Raw genomic sequence first — 15,789 nt, 5'->3', positions numbered from 1 at the left:
TTGATGTTATTTTTGTTAAATTAATTAATTCTCACGTGAAGTTTCTTGTGCTGTTTATTAAAACTTTGGGATGAAATGATAAATATTTACTATTATTATGAATGCGACAGTGTGTTTGTCCTTCTTAACGCCCTAGCTAAGCAACTAATCGGATAGTTGACAGGACGGAGTAACATAGGCTAGTTTTTATCCCAGGATTACAAACGGTTGCCACGGGATTTGAAAACAACTTACAAACGCAAAGAACGCTGATAGTATCATCGTCATATTAAGGCGTTACCGGCTCTCTACAGTGCAAGTCTCCTCCCAACAGTGTCGTGCAAAGGGTATTCCGATGATATAAAATAACGAAAGTCTCCAGTACGAGTCATTAAAAACTTAAGGATAGGCATTGAAAGAAATATAAAAAGCCTACTCTCAAGTGTTTATAACTCGAAATTGAGATTTTCTACATTTTATATCCCCTGTATATACCCTCTATGCACGCCACTGCCTCCCACAATGAGTACGGTTAAGGTTGTAGTCCACCACGTTGGTCCAGTGCGGATTGGTGCTAGTAATATTATAAACGTATAACTGTTTCAATTTGTTTGTCTTTTCTTATTTCACGCAGCAACAGATCGAAGTCATTTTAATTAAAATAATTATTACTAGCGCAAAGCAAGACTTCATAATTCTTTTTTAATTAATAGTTTTGAAGAAATAATTTAAAAAAATATTTGACTTCCAATGCTCAAGGCATTATGCCGGTGGGTATTTTGATAAATATAAATAAATGAAAATATAAATATCCTACGACAAAACACACATCACCACCTAGCCCCAAAGTAAGCGTACCTTGTGTTATGGGTACTAGGATGACTGATGAATACTTTTATAATACTAGCTGTTGCCCACGACTTCGTCTGCGTTTGATTTTGTTTTTTGGTGTGGCATTCAATTGGCATTCAAGTATTCAGTATCGCTAAGCCTTAAATTAGGGGTTTGCTGCTGTCCGCTGAGGAGTTCTGTCCTCTATCTCCAACTACATTCATCAGATCTGCACAAAGTTTTGGCAAAATTAAACACATTATTATAATCTCTATAGTACAAAAATATTTTTTTAATCGGTTATAATTTGTCGGAGTTATGGTGTAAAATCGTCAAACGCTTTCATCCTCTCTCCCAAAGGAACCGAGCTTAATATCGGGTTAAAAATTATCCTATATTACTTGTAACACTTTCAAGAATATGTGATGACAAAGATTCATGAGGATCGGTTAAGTAGTTTTTGCGTGAAAGTGTAACAAACAAACTTACATAGACATTAATAATATTAGTAGGGAAGTAGGGATAGGGATATACATAAATAAATAGCAATATACATATAAACACCCAGACACTGAAAAACATTCATGCTCATCACACAAACATTTTCTTGGACTCAGAAAGTAGGGTCGCAGCAAATTGCGCCAATCGGTCGTCCGTGTTTTGATAAAAATACGGATGCATTATCGATTCACTCCATTCCTGCATGGACTCGAACATCATGTTGTCTTAGTCGTTATCACAATCTTATGAACGTTCCCTTAGAAAACTCGCAGCACTAAAACAGTAATGGCTAACCAAACGCCAGGTAATATATAAGAGAAGTAGTAAAATTTATTGTTCGTAATTACTCTCTGCTTTGGTTTTATAAGCATAATAAATTGGTATTCATAGTAGAAATGAAAAGGGGGATGGATTATGGTCCGTGAAATGGCTACTAAATTTAATTTCTACCTACGGCTTCTGCTTATGAACGCATTTGCGTTTTTTAAAGTTGTAAACGTGTGTTATAAGTGCGACACACACACATTTTGTGTGTGTTTGTGTGTGTCTGTCTGTCACAGCTCCCGAACGGCTGAATCGATTTTGATTTTGTTTTTTTTGTTTAAAAGGCGAATTAGTCGGGAGTGTTTTTTGCGACATTGTATCTCCCAAACGGATAAACCTTTTTTAATTTATTTATTTTCTTTTGGAAGATGAAACAGTCGAAATTTTCTTAGCCGTTTTTAATCAGTATCTACTCGTATCATAGATGGCCGCCGCCACGAAATGGCAAATTATTCATTTTTCACAACACCCTCAAATCAAAGGGCTTGGCTAGTTGAATAACGTACACAAATTTAAAATCCAAGATGACCGCCACCATAATGAAATGAAAACTTAAAACTTGAATATTCTTTTGATAAGGAAAGTGGAATAATGACTGATACCCAAGGCCTCACGAATTAATTTTATTTAAGCTTTTAGTATACAATTTGTAAAGCGGTTATCGGCCGAGTTCAAATCCCAGCACGCTACTCTAACTTTTCTGAGTTATGTGCGTTTTAAACAATTAAAATACCACTTCCTTCAACGGTGGAGGAAAACATCGTGAGTAAACCTTCACGCCTGAGAGTTCGACATAATGTTCTCAAAGGTGTATGGAGTCCACCAATGCGCACTGGCACAGCCTGAGAAGGTGTTAAGGCCGTAGTCCACGGCTCGCCTTGTCTCCCCCCCCCTACTCTTTGTGGGAAGAGAACCGTGCCCTGTAGTGGGCCGTTAATGGGTTGATGTGATGATTATAAATGATATATATATTTGTCTGTATGTCCTTCCTTCGCGCCCTAACTAAGCAACCAACAAACTTGATTTTTGCCATAGATTTAGTTTAAAGGACGGAGAGTAACATAGGGTACTTTTTCTCTCAGAAAAAAACACGGGAATTTTATAGAACCGTAAAAAACGAAAGTTTAATTAAGGATTACTTAAACGATAAAAAAGCTTGGGTGTGAATTGCTCTAGCTTCATGGCTTAATATACATTAACTGTGAGAAGGTGATAACAAAAAAAAATTACCCGGCTAAGTTTGTTGTGGGCTATTCTTAGACCAAGGCGCGTTTGGAACCCTCGTAGGGTTTTTTTTTGTTATACCATCTCACAGTCTAGTTAATGTTGAGCTATGAAGTACGATCAATTCATATCCAAGCTTTTTTATCATACATGTAATCTTTAATATTATTATAGGATTTTTCTTAATAAGCCTACGCTTTAGGTTTAAGCTGGCGAACGAAGTTATCACCATCCCCTTACAATTATGTAAACATATATGTATGAATGCTTCATAAGTGACTTTGATAAGCCTACATGAATAAAGAAATTTTGAATTTGTATTTAACTCCATAAAGCTGAAAAGTTTTTCTGTATGTTTACCATATTAAAGTTTATTATTATTATTATTATTATTTCTATCATTTATTATTTTTCTTATTTTTTTTTTTTTCAAATTATTAACAATGCTTAAGAATAAATTGAAAAACACTATTAAAAATTTATAAAAAAAAAAAAACTTCCACCCTCCGCTTGCGGGGCTTTTGAATGCCCAAGCAACCGGTGGTCAGGGCTCAAGAGTGAGAAACCTCCTCACAATACGCGCCGTTTCAAGGACTACTGCCTTCTGTATCCGACCCTTGATCCAACAACCAAGCGAAAGCTTCTTGAGATGTTGGTCGAAGCTTTTCGCGAGAAGACCACTGACTGAAACGACTATCGGAACAACAACGGTCGACTCAACATTCCACATGGCGGTAATCTCGTGAGCAAGGTCCAAGTATTTAGATACTTTTTCCTTTTCAGCTTTCACCAGATTATCGTCATGTGGAATAGTAATGTCAACAATTATTATTATTATTATTATTATTATTATTATTATTATTATTATTATTATTATTATATGTGACTGTATGCAAAAGTACTTTGCATTAGGTTAGCTGATTTATTCCACAGTTTTTCTGGGCATGACCTTAGATTGCAAACTTCAGTGGGGTACCCATATAGATACACTAGCAGGTAAACTAAGCTCGGCTGCCTACGCCGTCAGGAAAATTAGACAGATTACTGACGTAGCAACAGCAAGACTCGTTTACTTTGCGTACTTTCATAGTGTGATGTCTTACGGGATCTTATTATGGGGCAAAGCTGCTGATATTGAAACTATATTCATATTGCAGAAAAGAGCTGTACGGTCAATATATAAACTTCAATCACGTGAATCCCTCCGTGAACAATTTAAAGAAATAAGTATCCTTACGGTAGCCTCACAATATGTTTATAACAATATAGTATTTGTAAGACAACATATTAGTCTTTATAAACAAAAAGTGGATATAAACAGTCAACTTACAAGAAATGGTCATAAATTAGTGACATCTGCATATCGTCTGCGAAAGGTGCAGAAGTCATTTGTGGGACTGAGTATACGCTTGTATAATATGATTCTTAAGGTAATTTTGGACTTACCAATGCATAAGTTTAAAGAATGTGTTAAAACACATTTATTACAGAGAGGTTATTATACAATTGATGAATTTCTTAATGACAAGGTTGCTTGGAAGCATCCGGCTCCGCTTTCATCTCTCACAAGATAGAAAAATTAATTTTGAAATGTAAAATGTAAATTGTTAATGTTGGAAAAGAGCAACTGCTGAGTTTCTTGCCGGCTTCTTCTCGGTAGAATCTGCCTTCCGAACCGGTGGTAGAGTCACTACACACAGACAGACTTGACGTTTCAAAAGTGCTTATATTAGGCCTTCTTGAAATAAATGAATTTTGAATTTTGAAGAAGGTTTTAGACTATTGATAACGAATAAGACACCATGAGGTATCTATGCAACGTTCGAGTCCATGTAGGACTGAAGTGTATCGATAATGCAGTCGTGTTTATATCGAAATACCCACGAACTCAATGTCATGAACATTGGTAGTTAATCAAATATTAATATTTTTTTTTCTTAAAAACTATTTATTAAATAAATAATAATTATTAATCAATTTAATAAAATATCTGACCAATATGAATGTCTAGTTATCAAAAGTTTAATTATTTACCCACTTTATAAAATTACTGTAACATTATGTAAGAGTACGATGTAATATCTAGTTTAAGCAAGCGAAACCGGGCAGGGCACAGCTAAAACAATAATATTTAATACAATAATAATAAAGATGTGTAAGTTTATTAAAGCAAATGTTTATTTTATATATGTATTTCAATATTTGTGATTATTTTACATATCAATTTAGTATGTATATTTATTTATGTAAGTTTATTTCACTATTATTATTATTATGGTTATTGTGTATCTTCACTTTGTGCACCATCCACTGATAGCTTTTAACGCTTAGGTTGTCTGTAAAAGATCACTGTTAGTGAGTATTAACTTTTTTCTTTGTTTTCCTATGTATTGTTTCTTTGTGTTTTGTTGCAATAAAGTTATTCTATCTATCTATCTAGTGTATATCTAGGGTAAGCCGCAGTTAAACCCTAATTCCGCCACACGGAAGTCACCGTTATGCGAATTTTATCGCGGCCCAATTTATTTCTTTGCAAGTGAAGGGACATAAAGAATTTACATTGCACGCAAAGTGATACGTCTTTCCGACATGCCCCATTTGTTATGCTGTTATGTTTTATTGTGGCTCTTTTACAAGTTAGATAACGATATTATAGCTCAAGAAGTAACTAGGAATTGCATCATCAGGAGTTCGAGCCATTACCTGAGTTCAAAATTCAAAATTCATTTATTTCAATTAGGCCTACTTTATAAGCACTTTTGAAACGTCAAGTAATTCTGTTTGCAGTGACTCTACCACCGTTTGGGAAAGCAGATTCTTTCAAGAAGAGTTGGCAAGAATCTCGGTAAACTCTTTTCCAACTTAAACATTTACTATCAATTTTATATCTTGCGGGAGATAAGAGCGAAGCTAGCTGCTTCTTTCTTCAATCACCTACTATTCGAAACCTTTAATCACGTAAACATTGCTAATCGTAAATGACCCTCCCGGTGACCTACTTCTGTAATGCCTTATTTAAAATTCCCCATAACAAATGACTGCAAAATGGGGGGCCTAATTGATAATTAAATTATCACTCGCTTTAACTTAGAGTTCTCTAACGTTCTTAAAGTTGTGTGGAATCTACTAAGCTACATTGGCTAACATGGTGGACTACGGCCTCAACATTTCTCATTCTGAGACGAGATTTCTTTGGTCTGGTCTGGTCCGGCTTCAGCCGTGGCTATTTAGCACCCTACCCTACCTGTATTAGTGGTACAATGTTGCGTAGGAAAACGATTAGAGGTATAATATAACTTCCATTTCCCTAACAGGTTAGCCCGCTACCATCTTAGACGGCATCTTCACTTAAAACCAGGTGATATTGCAGTCCAGGGCTAACTTGTAGCGGAGATAAAAAACCCGTATCCTGTATCGGGTCAGCAATAGATTGATAATAATGATGAGTTAACCTTAAGTTACAAAGTAGCATCTGCTTCTGGCCAATATTGGATTATTTTATTGAGAACTCGCTTTACCGTATGATTTGTTTTTCATGGATACTATAACAGGGTTTTTGTATTTCAGTGTGGCTTATCAATAAACTATTGCGTTGTATTTCCAATATACCGCGAGGAGGCATCAAAAGGCAAAGTTAAAGACAGCTGTCACACACGCAATATGTGGCGCCTTTGTACACGCCTCGCGTCTGATTGTGCTTTTATATTTTCTTCCATCGGGAAACATATTAAAAAAAATGGTTTTACATATCTTTATCAACTTCATCTCCATTAATGTCCAGCATGTGCTGGTGTAATGCAGCAGATACGATTTGGATCGACTAGATGTTATGCGGGCGTGGTGCTCTAACGAGCCTTCTCTCTCAACCGACCACAGAAGGTTTCAGGTCTGTTGTTGAGATATTTTTGCGCAGGCAGGTATAACAGATTGTATCTGTTACATTTATCTTGTTCTTTACCTAGTTACTGAAGGGATGATGGGGTTGGCATATCCGTGTTGGATAAAAGTCCCAAATAAATAAAGATTTAAAAAAAAACTTCAAAGTATATTGGAAAATACTCCACAGACATCAAGTATTATTTTTCCGTGCAAAATATTTGTACGCCATGCCATACCCACGGAGGGTAGGTACGAATTTTAATAAATAGATTTTTCTCCCGTAAGTATTAATTGATCGTAGATAAGGAGGAAAACTATTTTTATTTAGAATTTATTCATTTAATTTTTAATAGAAGGTTGTAATTTAATAATTGTATTTCCTAATGGGTTTTTTTTTTGTTTGTTAGGTATTTGCATGCCCCTACGCGGCGAAAAATTTTACCTACGTATTAATTTGTCAAATAAAGGTTGGGGAAAAGTCTTTTCGCATTATATATAGTATGTATGAACTTGTAATAAAATCTCTTTGGGTATACTTTTAGTAGCTGGCTGGTTTTGGTATCATTGAAAGTTTAAATTTTAAAGAAGATAATTGCAAATTCAAATTAGGAAAATGTGTGATTTTTATTTGTTTTTAGTACTGTGAAGATGAGTGAATCTAATGAAGAAATTCGATACATTTTAAAAGTTTTACTACAAAAAGGGTAAAAATACAACCCAAGCCGCGAAAAAAAATTGCGATGTTTATGGACCTAGTGCAGCGTCTGTTCTCACAGACGCTCAAACGTCGTGGTCAAAGGCCTGTCAGGCTTCGCAAACTGTGGCGAAACCCGGGTTAACTCGCAACAAGGTGATGCTGTGTGTGTGGTGGGATTGGAAGGGCATTATGAGCTGTTACCACCAGGAAAATCGATTCTGAACTATACTGCGAACAACTGATGAGGTTAAAGCAAGAAGTTGAGAGAAAGCGGCCGGAATAACCAACAGAAGGGGTGTGGTTTTTCATCATGATAACGCTAGACCTCACATATCTTTAGCCACTCAGCAAAAATTAAGAAAGTTTGGCTGGGAGGTGTTAATGCATCCGCCGCATATTCCTGACCTTGCATCTTCAGATTTCCACCTGTTTCGGTCTCTTCAGAATTCTTTAGGCAGTGTCAGGTTACCATCACGAGAGGACTGCCAAAACTACTTGTCGCGGTTTGTTGATCAGAAGCCCGAAAATTTCTATAGCAATGAGATTATGTCCGTACCTACAAGATGGCAAAAAGTTATCGAACAAAATGGTACCTACAAACTCTTTTTCAATGTAAATAAACTATATTAAAAAATGTTTTGAATTTTCTTAAAAAATCCGAAGAAACTTTCCCCAACCTAATATAACATTTATGTGTAATGTCTGTAATGTTTCAAGCAAAAAAATTAATTCTGATTCTGGTACAATCTTAACGGATGATTTAATCATTACGTAATAGTTGCATAAATAGCTATTAAGTCCTCCTAATGCAACTTACCTTGCAGGGATCCAGCCAAACTTTTCTCTTATCGTTTACTCCTTATATTTTTCATAGGATTAGATTACACCCGCCAACCTTCTTAAATGCAGGTTAAAAATCTTTTTTTTTTAAATCAACGATAAGTTAGCCCTGTACTGAAACCTCACCTGATTGTAAGTGTATCAGTAATTGAGAATATCCAAATTGTCCCCCGCCGGAAATCGAACATTTGATCTCTCTTATTACCACTTTATTAACTCGCCACTGCGTCAGCGAGTTAATCAAACTAAGTACTTGGGTATCGATTCTCAGGATAAATGTTCGCTCATTATTAGTTATCACCCCACCACTAATTGCTGAGATATATAGCTACAATTAAGAAAGCTCCAACTGTTCCAATTTGAAAATTAAACTCGTCTTTCGAAATTTTGCAATCATATTTCAGACTTGTTATTTCAAACTCAATGTTGTTTCTGAATTGCCGCGTTAGTGAAGCGGTTAGCATGTTTAAATATAAGATTCCCGAGAGGGGTCATCATCATCATCATCATCATCACATCAACCGACAGACGTCCACTGCTGGACATAGGTCTTTTGTAGGGAGTTCCAAGTTCCACGATTCTGAGCCGCTTGGATCCAACGGCTACCTGCGACGCGCTTAATGTCGTCTGTCCACCTCGTTGGGGGTCGACCAACGCTGCGCTTACCAGTACGGGGCTGCCATTCCAGCACCTTGGGACCCCAACGTCCATCCTTTCTCCGAACTATGTGCCCGGCCCATTGCCACTTAAGCTTCGCGACTCGTTGAGCTATGTCGGTAACTTTGGTTCTTCTACGAATCTCCACATTTCTGATTCGATCGCGTAGAGATACTCCGAGCATAGCTCTCTCCATCGCCCGCTGAGTGACTCTAAGCCTTCTTATGAGGCCCATAGTTAACGACCATGTTTCAGAGCCATAGGTCATCACTGGCAACACGCACTGTTCGAAGACTTTCGTCTTCAGGCACTGAGGGATTTCTGACGAAAAGATGGCACGGAGTTTCCCGAACGCTGCCCATCCGAGTTGGATTCGGCGGTTCACCTCCTTCTCGAAATTGGACCTACCTAACTGGATCGTGTGTCCTAGGTATACGTATTCGTCAACAATTTCGAGTGCAGTGTTCTCAACGATTACTGGTTACGAGAGGGGTCAAAAACTGTTAATTATTTAGTGTTTATTTATTAAATTACTTATAATATTAGCAGTGTTAACTATATTTATAGCGAGTATTTGTGCAAATTATGAGTATGACCTAAAAACAATTATTGCTTTATCTACATTAAGTCAAGTAGGATTAATAATAAGAATTTTAAGAATAGGTTATTATGAAGCTTTTTTTCATTTATTAACTCATGCTGTAACAACCTAAGGCTACAATTCATTCCCAAATGTACCGTTGGATGGCGTTAGTAGTCCATAATAGATTTTAAGATCACGCTATCGACTGTACAACTCCAAATGCATAAGACGTGGAAACTGTAAGAACCAATTAGCTACTTTTAGTTCCTAAATATATCGCTGGATGGCGTTAGTAGTCGTTGATAGATTTTAAGATCGCGCTATCGACTGTACAACTCCAAATGTATAAGACCATGTCTAACATTTAGTTTTTCATCGGGATTCCGACTCGCGCATCCGTCCCGTACGGATGTCTGTCTCGCAACCGATTGCTCGAGGTGAAAGTGTCAGTGGAAATCAGTGTCCGTTTCTGCGTTGTGGTAGTGCAGTGTAGTTCTAGGGTCTAGGATTCCTGTAAGTACACGTGTTATTATTAGCGTAGTTTAACACCCTCGTCACCTAAAGGCGAGGCCCCATAGGGCCACACCCTTTTTTTAGGCACACACCTCCCTGCATGGCAGGGAGGTCAACCGCTACCCCGGGGGCCGCCATGGCCCTCGCCGACTCCGACCTTAATCTGGAGGCCCTCTTAAAGGACCTCCAGGAGAATAACGCGGGTTACCTAAACCGCTTTAGGACTGTTAGGCCTAGAGTGTTCACGGACAGCCCGCAATCCCCGGCTCCCGCAGAGCCGATTACCGACGACCCGGTCGCTATCCCTGCGATAGCGATCGAAGAATCTACCTCCCCGGCATCATCCGAGACCGACGACGGCTTCACCGTCGTCGGTGCTAAAAAGCGGAAGCTTAAGGCTTCCAAATCCAAGGCGAACCCGCCAAAGAAAGTGGTAACGGACCGCCCAACTAAGACCCAGTCCCAAGCGCCCCGCGCAGCGCCTCGCGCAGCGTCCCAGGCTTCCCCTGCGGACGAAGACGAGCCCGAAGACTCCCCTATGGAGGAGCAACCCCAACCCAGGGATAGAATCCCACCTCTCTTCATCCGCGACAAGCTCGCATGGATGAAAATCATCCCGCTTCTTGAAGCGAACGGCATCGGCTTCACCGGTGCCCGATCCACCGCTATAGGCATTAGAGTACAGTGCCTATCCTCCGACGACCACCGTCGGCTAACTTCAATGCTCAGAGAGCATAATATAGGTTTTCATACCTACGCCCTAAGAGACGAACGCATTCTCCGCGTCGTCATTAAAGGATTACCGAAGGAGATTAGCTCCGAGGTAATAAAAGCCGACCTTTTGTCGCAAAATCTACCTGTCCTGGAGGTACATAGGATGTACAATACCAGGACGAAATATGTCTACGAGATGGTTCTCGTTTTATTAGAACTTTCCCCCGAAGGTAAAGAGATTTACAATCTCGAAAAAGTGTGCCACCTTTCAGGACTCACTATCGAGAAGCCCCATAACAGAGGCAAGGTCGGCCAGTGCCACCGATGCCAACTGTACGGCCATTCCGCAAGGAATTGTTTCGCCCGCCCTAGGTGCGTCAAGTGCCTGGGCGACCACGGCACCGCCGATTGCTCCCGACGGGACCCGACCGTCGACGAACCACCGAGCTGTGTACTCTGCTACACCCAAGGGCACCCCGCGAATTATCGCGGATGCCCAAAGGCGCCGCAGTTTACACGGCGCAGGGGTCCGCCGCCGGCTCGGAGACCCGCAGCACAGCCCGCCCAACGCTTCGTCCCAGCGCCGGTACCCGCTACCAGCGCATGGGCCAAGCCCCTTAACGGAGCGCCTAGCGCCTCCGCCCCCGCCCCCGCACCGGTGCCGATAGCCCCTCAGGCCACCGCACCGGCAGCGGCCCACCCGGCCTCAGCGCCCTCGCCCATGCACCTATCTCCGGATATGGACCCCCTGGACTTCATCCAGTACCTCGTGTCTGCGGTTGACATGAACGAGGTAAAAGTATTCTTTGCAAAGGCAAAGGTCTCCCTCAACCAGGCTATGCGTGAGCACTCTAGCCTCCTAACAACCATCGGGACTATCCAAAAAGCAATCCGTTAATGGGTAGTACATATAAAGGTAGGGTAAAACCACACTCCCTGGCAGTCAGCTTCTTTAATGCAAACGGCATTATCGATCAAATGCATCAAATCCGTGAATTTATATGTGCACAACAAATCGATATCTTCCTAGTGCAAGAGACCTTCTTAAAACCTAGTAGAAGCGATCCCAAAGTTGGAAATTATAACTTAATTAGAAATGATCGGACCACCAACCGGTTGGGTGGTACCGCGATCTATTACAGAAGGGCTCTTCACTGCACTCCTCTCGATCCTCCACAGCTTACCAACATGGAAGCCTCCGTATGTCAGGTGGGTATGACCGGCCATCCGTCGATCATACTAGCATCAGTTTATCTCTCACCGAACAAAACCTTTTTAGAGAGTGACTTACTCGCTCTCCTCTCCTTAGGTGACTCTGTCATTTTGGCTGGCGACTTCAACGCTAAGCACACCGACTGGTCCCGCTCCACTAACGCGCACGGACGACAACTTAACATACTTGTCAGACGACCCGACCTCAACTTTATCGTAGTTGCCCCAGACTCGCCGACTCGCTTCCCGATGTCGGATAGTTCGATCGACCGACCGGACATACTCGACATAGCGCTCCTCAAGAATATCACCCTTCAGGTGAACTCTGTGGAAGTGCTATCCGAGCTATATTCGGATCACAGACCTGTCAAACTACAGCTAGGCCCCGTAGGCCCCGCGATCCTCCCGACCCGTAAAGTCATCGACTTCAAGAAGCTCTCCGGGCTACTCGAAGCGAAGGACTCTGTGCACCTCTCTAAAATTCCTGACGTCGTAGAGACATTAGAGCAAGCCCAGGCAGCCTCACTGCACCTGACCAACCACGTTTGTGACGCTACGAGCGAATGCTCCCGCGAGATGCCGTGCGGATTTTACCGCATGGTACTCACGGAGGACGCGCGAGAGCTAATCACAAACAAGAATAGGGCCCATAGGGAGCATGACAAATATCCGACACGACAGAATCGGTTAGAACTCTGGAGAGCCCAGAGGAAGGTAGTGTCTATCATTACCGCACTCCGACACGGACAATGGGACAGGTTCTTGGGGGAGCTCTCGCCATCGCGTAGTGCGTTCTACAAACTGGCGAAGGCTCTCAAAATGACCCGCGCTCCCGCCCTCCCACCGTTAGCACGCCCCGACCTTCCGCCCGCCTTTGAAGATATCGATAAGGCTGAATGCATGGCTGACTGCCTCGAATCCCAATGCTCTCCGAGCACCGTATCCATTGATAGGCCCCACGTCTTGCGAGTCGAAAGCGAACTCGCAACAATCCTCTCGACCCCTCCCGATGGTGAACCTCTCGCCCCGACGACCTGCGATGAAGTTCATACTATTATCAAGGGTTTCCACTCTAAGAAAGCCCCAGGCCCCGACGGCATTACCAATAAAACCCTAAAGTTACTCCCAGGACAAATTATCAACCTACTTGTGGTAATTTTTAATGTATTCTTGGCAAACTGCTACTTCCCCAACCAGTGGAAGGAAGCAACAGTCATAGGTATCCACAAGTCGGGCAAACCCCGCGACCTTCCCTCCAGTTATCGCCCTATAAGCCTCCTCAACACCTTAGCAAAGGTGTATGAGAGGGTAATATTACACAGACTGAAGGCAGTCGTAGAGGAGAAAAACCTCCTTAACGACGAGCAATTCGGCTTTCGAGCCAAGCACTCTTGCGTCCACCAAGCGCACCGCCTCACGGAGCACATACTGGCAGGATTCAATCGATACAGACACATGAGCCCCACTGGGGCCGTGTTCTTAGACATTGCCAAGGCCTTCGACAGGGTCTGGCACGCCGGCTTGTTGTACAAGCTGCACCATCTGGGCGTGCCAGCTAGTCTCGTTCGTTTGCTGCGAGCGTATCTCACCGATCGCACATTTCGCTATCGTCTAGACGGTACGCTCTCTTCCCCTAGACCCATACGAGCGGGAGTCCCTCAGGGCTCCGCGCTCTCCCCACTTCTATACGCGCTCTTCACGAGCGACATTCCCCGCGACCTACCGGCGACGGTCAAACTGGCCCAATTCGCCGACGATACCGCTCTCTTTGCGACCGATCCCAAAAAGAGTAACATTGCAAGTCGACTCCAAAAGGCGCTCCACCTGCTGGGCAAGTGGTTCCGCCTCTGGAGGATCGAGGTTAACCCCGAGAAGAGCGCAGCGGTGCTCTTCACGGGCAAACCGAGAGGCCGCTTCACGGTAAACCCCGCAGAGGTCACCCTCTACGGGCGTCCCATACCCTGGCAAGACAAGGCCAAATACCTGGGAGTAACGTTCGATCATAGAATGAGCTTCACCGCACACATTCGCAAGGCCCGCAACAAGGCTGCGTATGTGATGGGTCGTCTCTATCCGATGATTTGCCGCAAAAGCAAATTATCCCTCCGTCACAAGGTAACCTTGTATAAAACGTGCATACGTCCCATTATGACATACGCCAGCGTCGTATTCGCCCATCGCCCTCACAGCTCCTACAGGAGCTTTCAAGTCCTGCAGAACAAATTTATGCGTATGACCACGGACAGTCCGTGGTACATGCGCAACGTAGATCTCCACCGAGACCTCGATCTTCCCACCATAGCCCAGTACATGAAAACATTATCAAAGACCTACTTTGAAAATGCAGTCCGACACCCCAACCCCCTAGTGGTCGAGGCGTCCACTTATACCCCCGTCCCCGACGTCGAACCAAAGCGGCGACGTCCGAAGCATGTCCTTGACGACCCTGACGACAAAATAACTACCGACAACGTGTCCCAACAACACACACACACGCAACATTCACAGCGTCTTCGCCGGCGAAGACGAGGGCCCCGATTTCTGACGTCATCCGGACGTGGATCCTTACCACGGTCACGGGGGCGTTCGGACTAAACAATGATTAGTCCAAAAGTCCACCAACAGTCAGATTAACGTCGAACCGAGCCGAGGTCCGAGTCCTCGCAGGAGGCACCCTCGGGTCGACGTCTCCCATACTCCCCCCGATGTCGTCGAGCCCTGGGGCTCTTCTCATGGCGAGCTTTCGCGCTCGCCCCACTCCCCCGGTGACGCCGTAGCAACCCCTTAGGTGGTTATCGGCAAGTGTCCTTCCGAAAAAGCAAAAAAAAAAGTAGTTTTTCATCGAGGTCGTCGAGCCCTGGGGCTCTTCTCATGGCGAGCTTTCGCGCTCGCCCCACTCCCCCGGTGACGCCGTAGCAACCCCTTAGGAGGTTATCGGCAAGTGTCCTTCCGAAAAAGCAAAAAAAAGTAGTTTTTCATCGTATCACAAAATCAGATCTTGCATTGATGGTTCTTCGGCTCTCAGCTGAACACCCTCGATCCTATTTGATAAGTACGGTTCTGTTAGTGCACATTGTGCCACGCGCGATTGCCTAACTACACCGCTCTCTCTGTACTTCTTTCTCTCTCTTGACACGTGTATTCTCACTGTAACCAATAAAGTAATCTTCGTGAAACCACCGCTGTTTTCCTAAGTCTGAAACCCCGCAAGCCCTACTACAATGCTATATTTAAGGCTTTATTATTTATATGTGCTGGTAAATTAATTCATTTAATGAATGACAATCAAGTGTTTGTTTAATAGGGGGATTAAGCTTATATATTCCTTTAACTTCATTATGTTTAAATATTTCTAATTTAGCATTATGTGGTATTCCTCTTTTAGCTGGGTTTTATTCAAAGGATTTCATTTTAGAGGTAGTTAGAATAAGAAATTTTTTTTTTTTAGTTTTTTATTTATATTATATTTCTACTGTATTAACTATATTATATACTATTCGTTTATTTATATATTTAATAGTGAATGATTACAATTTATTTTCAATTTATAATTTATTTGAAGAAGATTATATTATATGACAGCCGATTGGCGCAGTTTGCAGCAACCCTGCTTTCTGAGCCCAGGACCGTGGGTTCGATTCCCACAACTGGAAAATGTTTGTGTGATGAGCATGAATGTTGGTCAGTGTCTGGGTATTTATATGTATATTCTAAGTATTTATGTATATTATTCATAAAAATATTCATCAGTCGTCTTAGTACCCATAACACAAGCTACGCTTACTTTGGGGCTAGATGGCGGAGTGTGTATTGTCGTAGTATATTTATTTATATT

The 15,789-nt window shown here is 42.1% G+C and overlaps 1 protein-coding gene across 1 annotated transcript; it reads left to right on the top strand.

Annotated features, from left to right (window-relative positions):
• The first annotated feature begins 7,478 nt into the window (after window positions 1–7,478).
• On the top strand, window positions 7,479–15,533 carry LOC120634097 (NADH-ubiquinone oxidoreductase chain 5-like). The gene is given in 4 exon segments (XM_039904490.1): window positions 7,479–7,541; window positions 9,448–9,633; window positions 15,166–15,234; window positions 15,237–15,533. Coding segments are annotated over 4 exon segments (615 nt in total).
• Window positions 15,534–15,789: the final 256 nt, after the last annotated feature.

Source organism: Pararge aegeria, chromosome 23, assembly GCF_905163445.1.
Source record: "Pararge aegeria chromosome 23, ilParAegt1.1, whole genome shotgun sequence".
NCBI lineage: Eukaryota > Metazoa > Arthropoda > Insecta > Lepidoptera > Nymphalidae > Pararge > Pararge aegeria.
The sequence above is the reverse complement of the archived record's forward strand: the minus strand, read 5'-3'. Positions and strand labels throughout refer to the sequence as shown.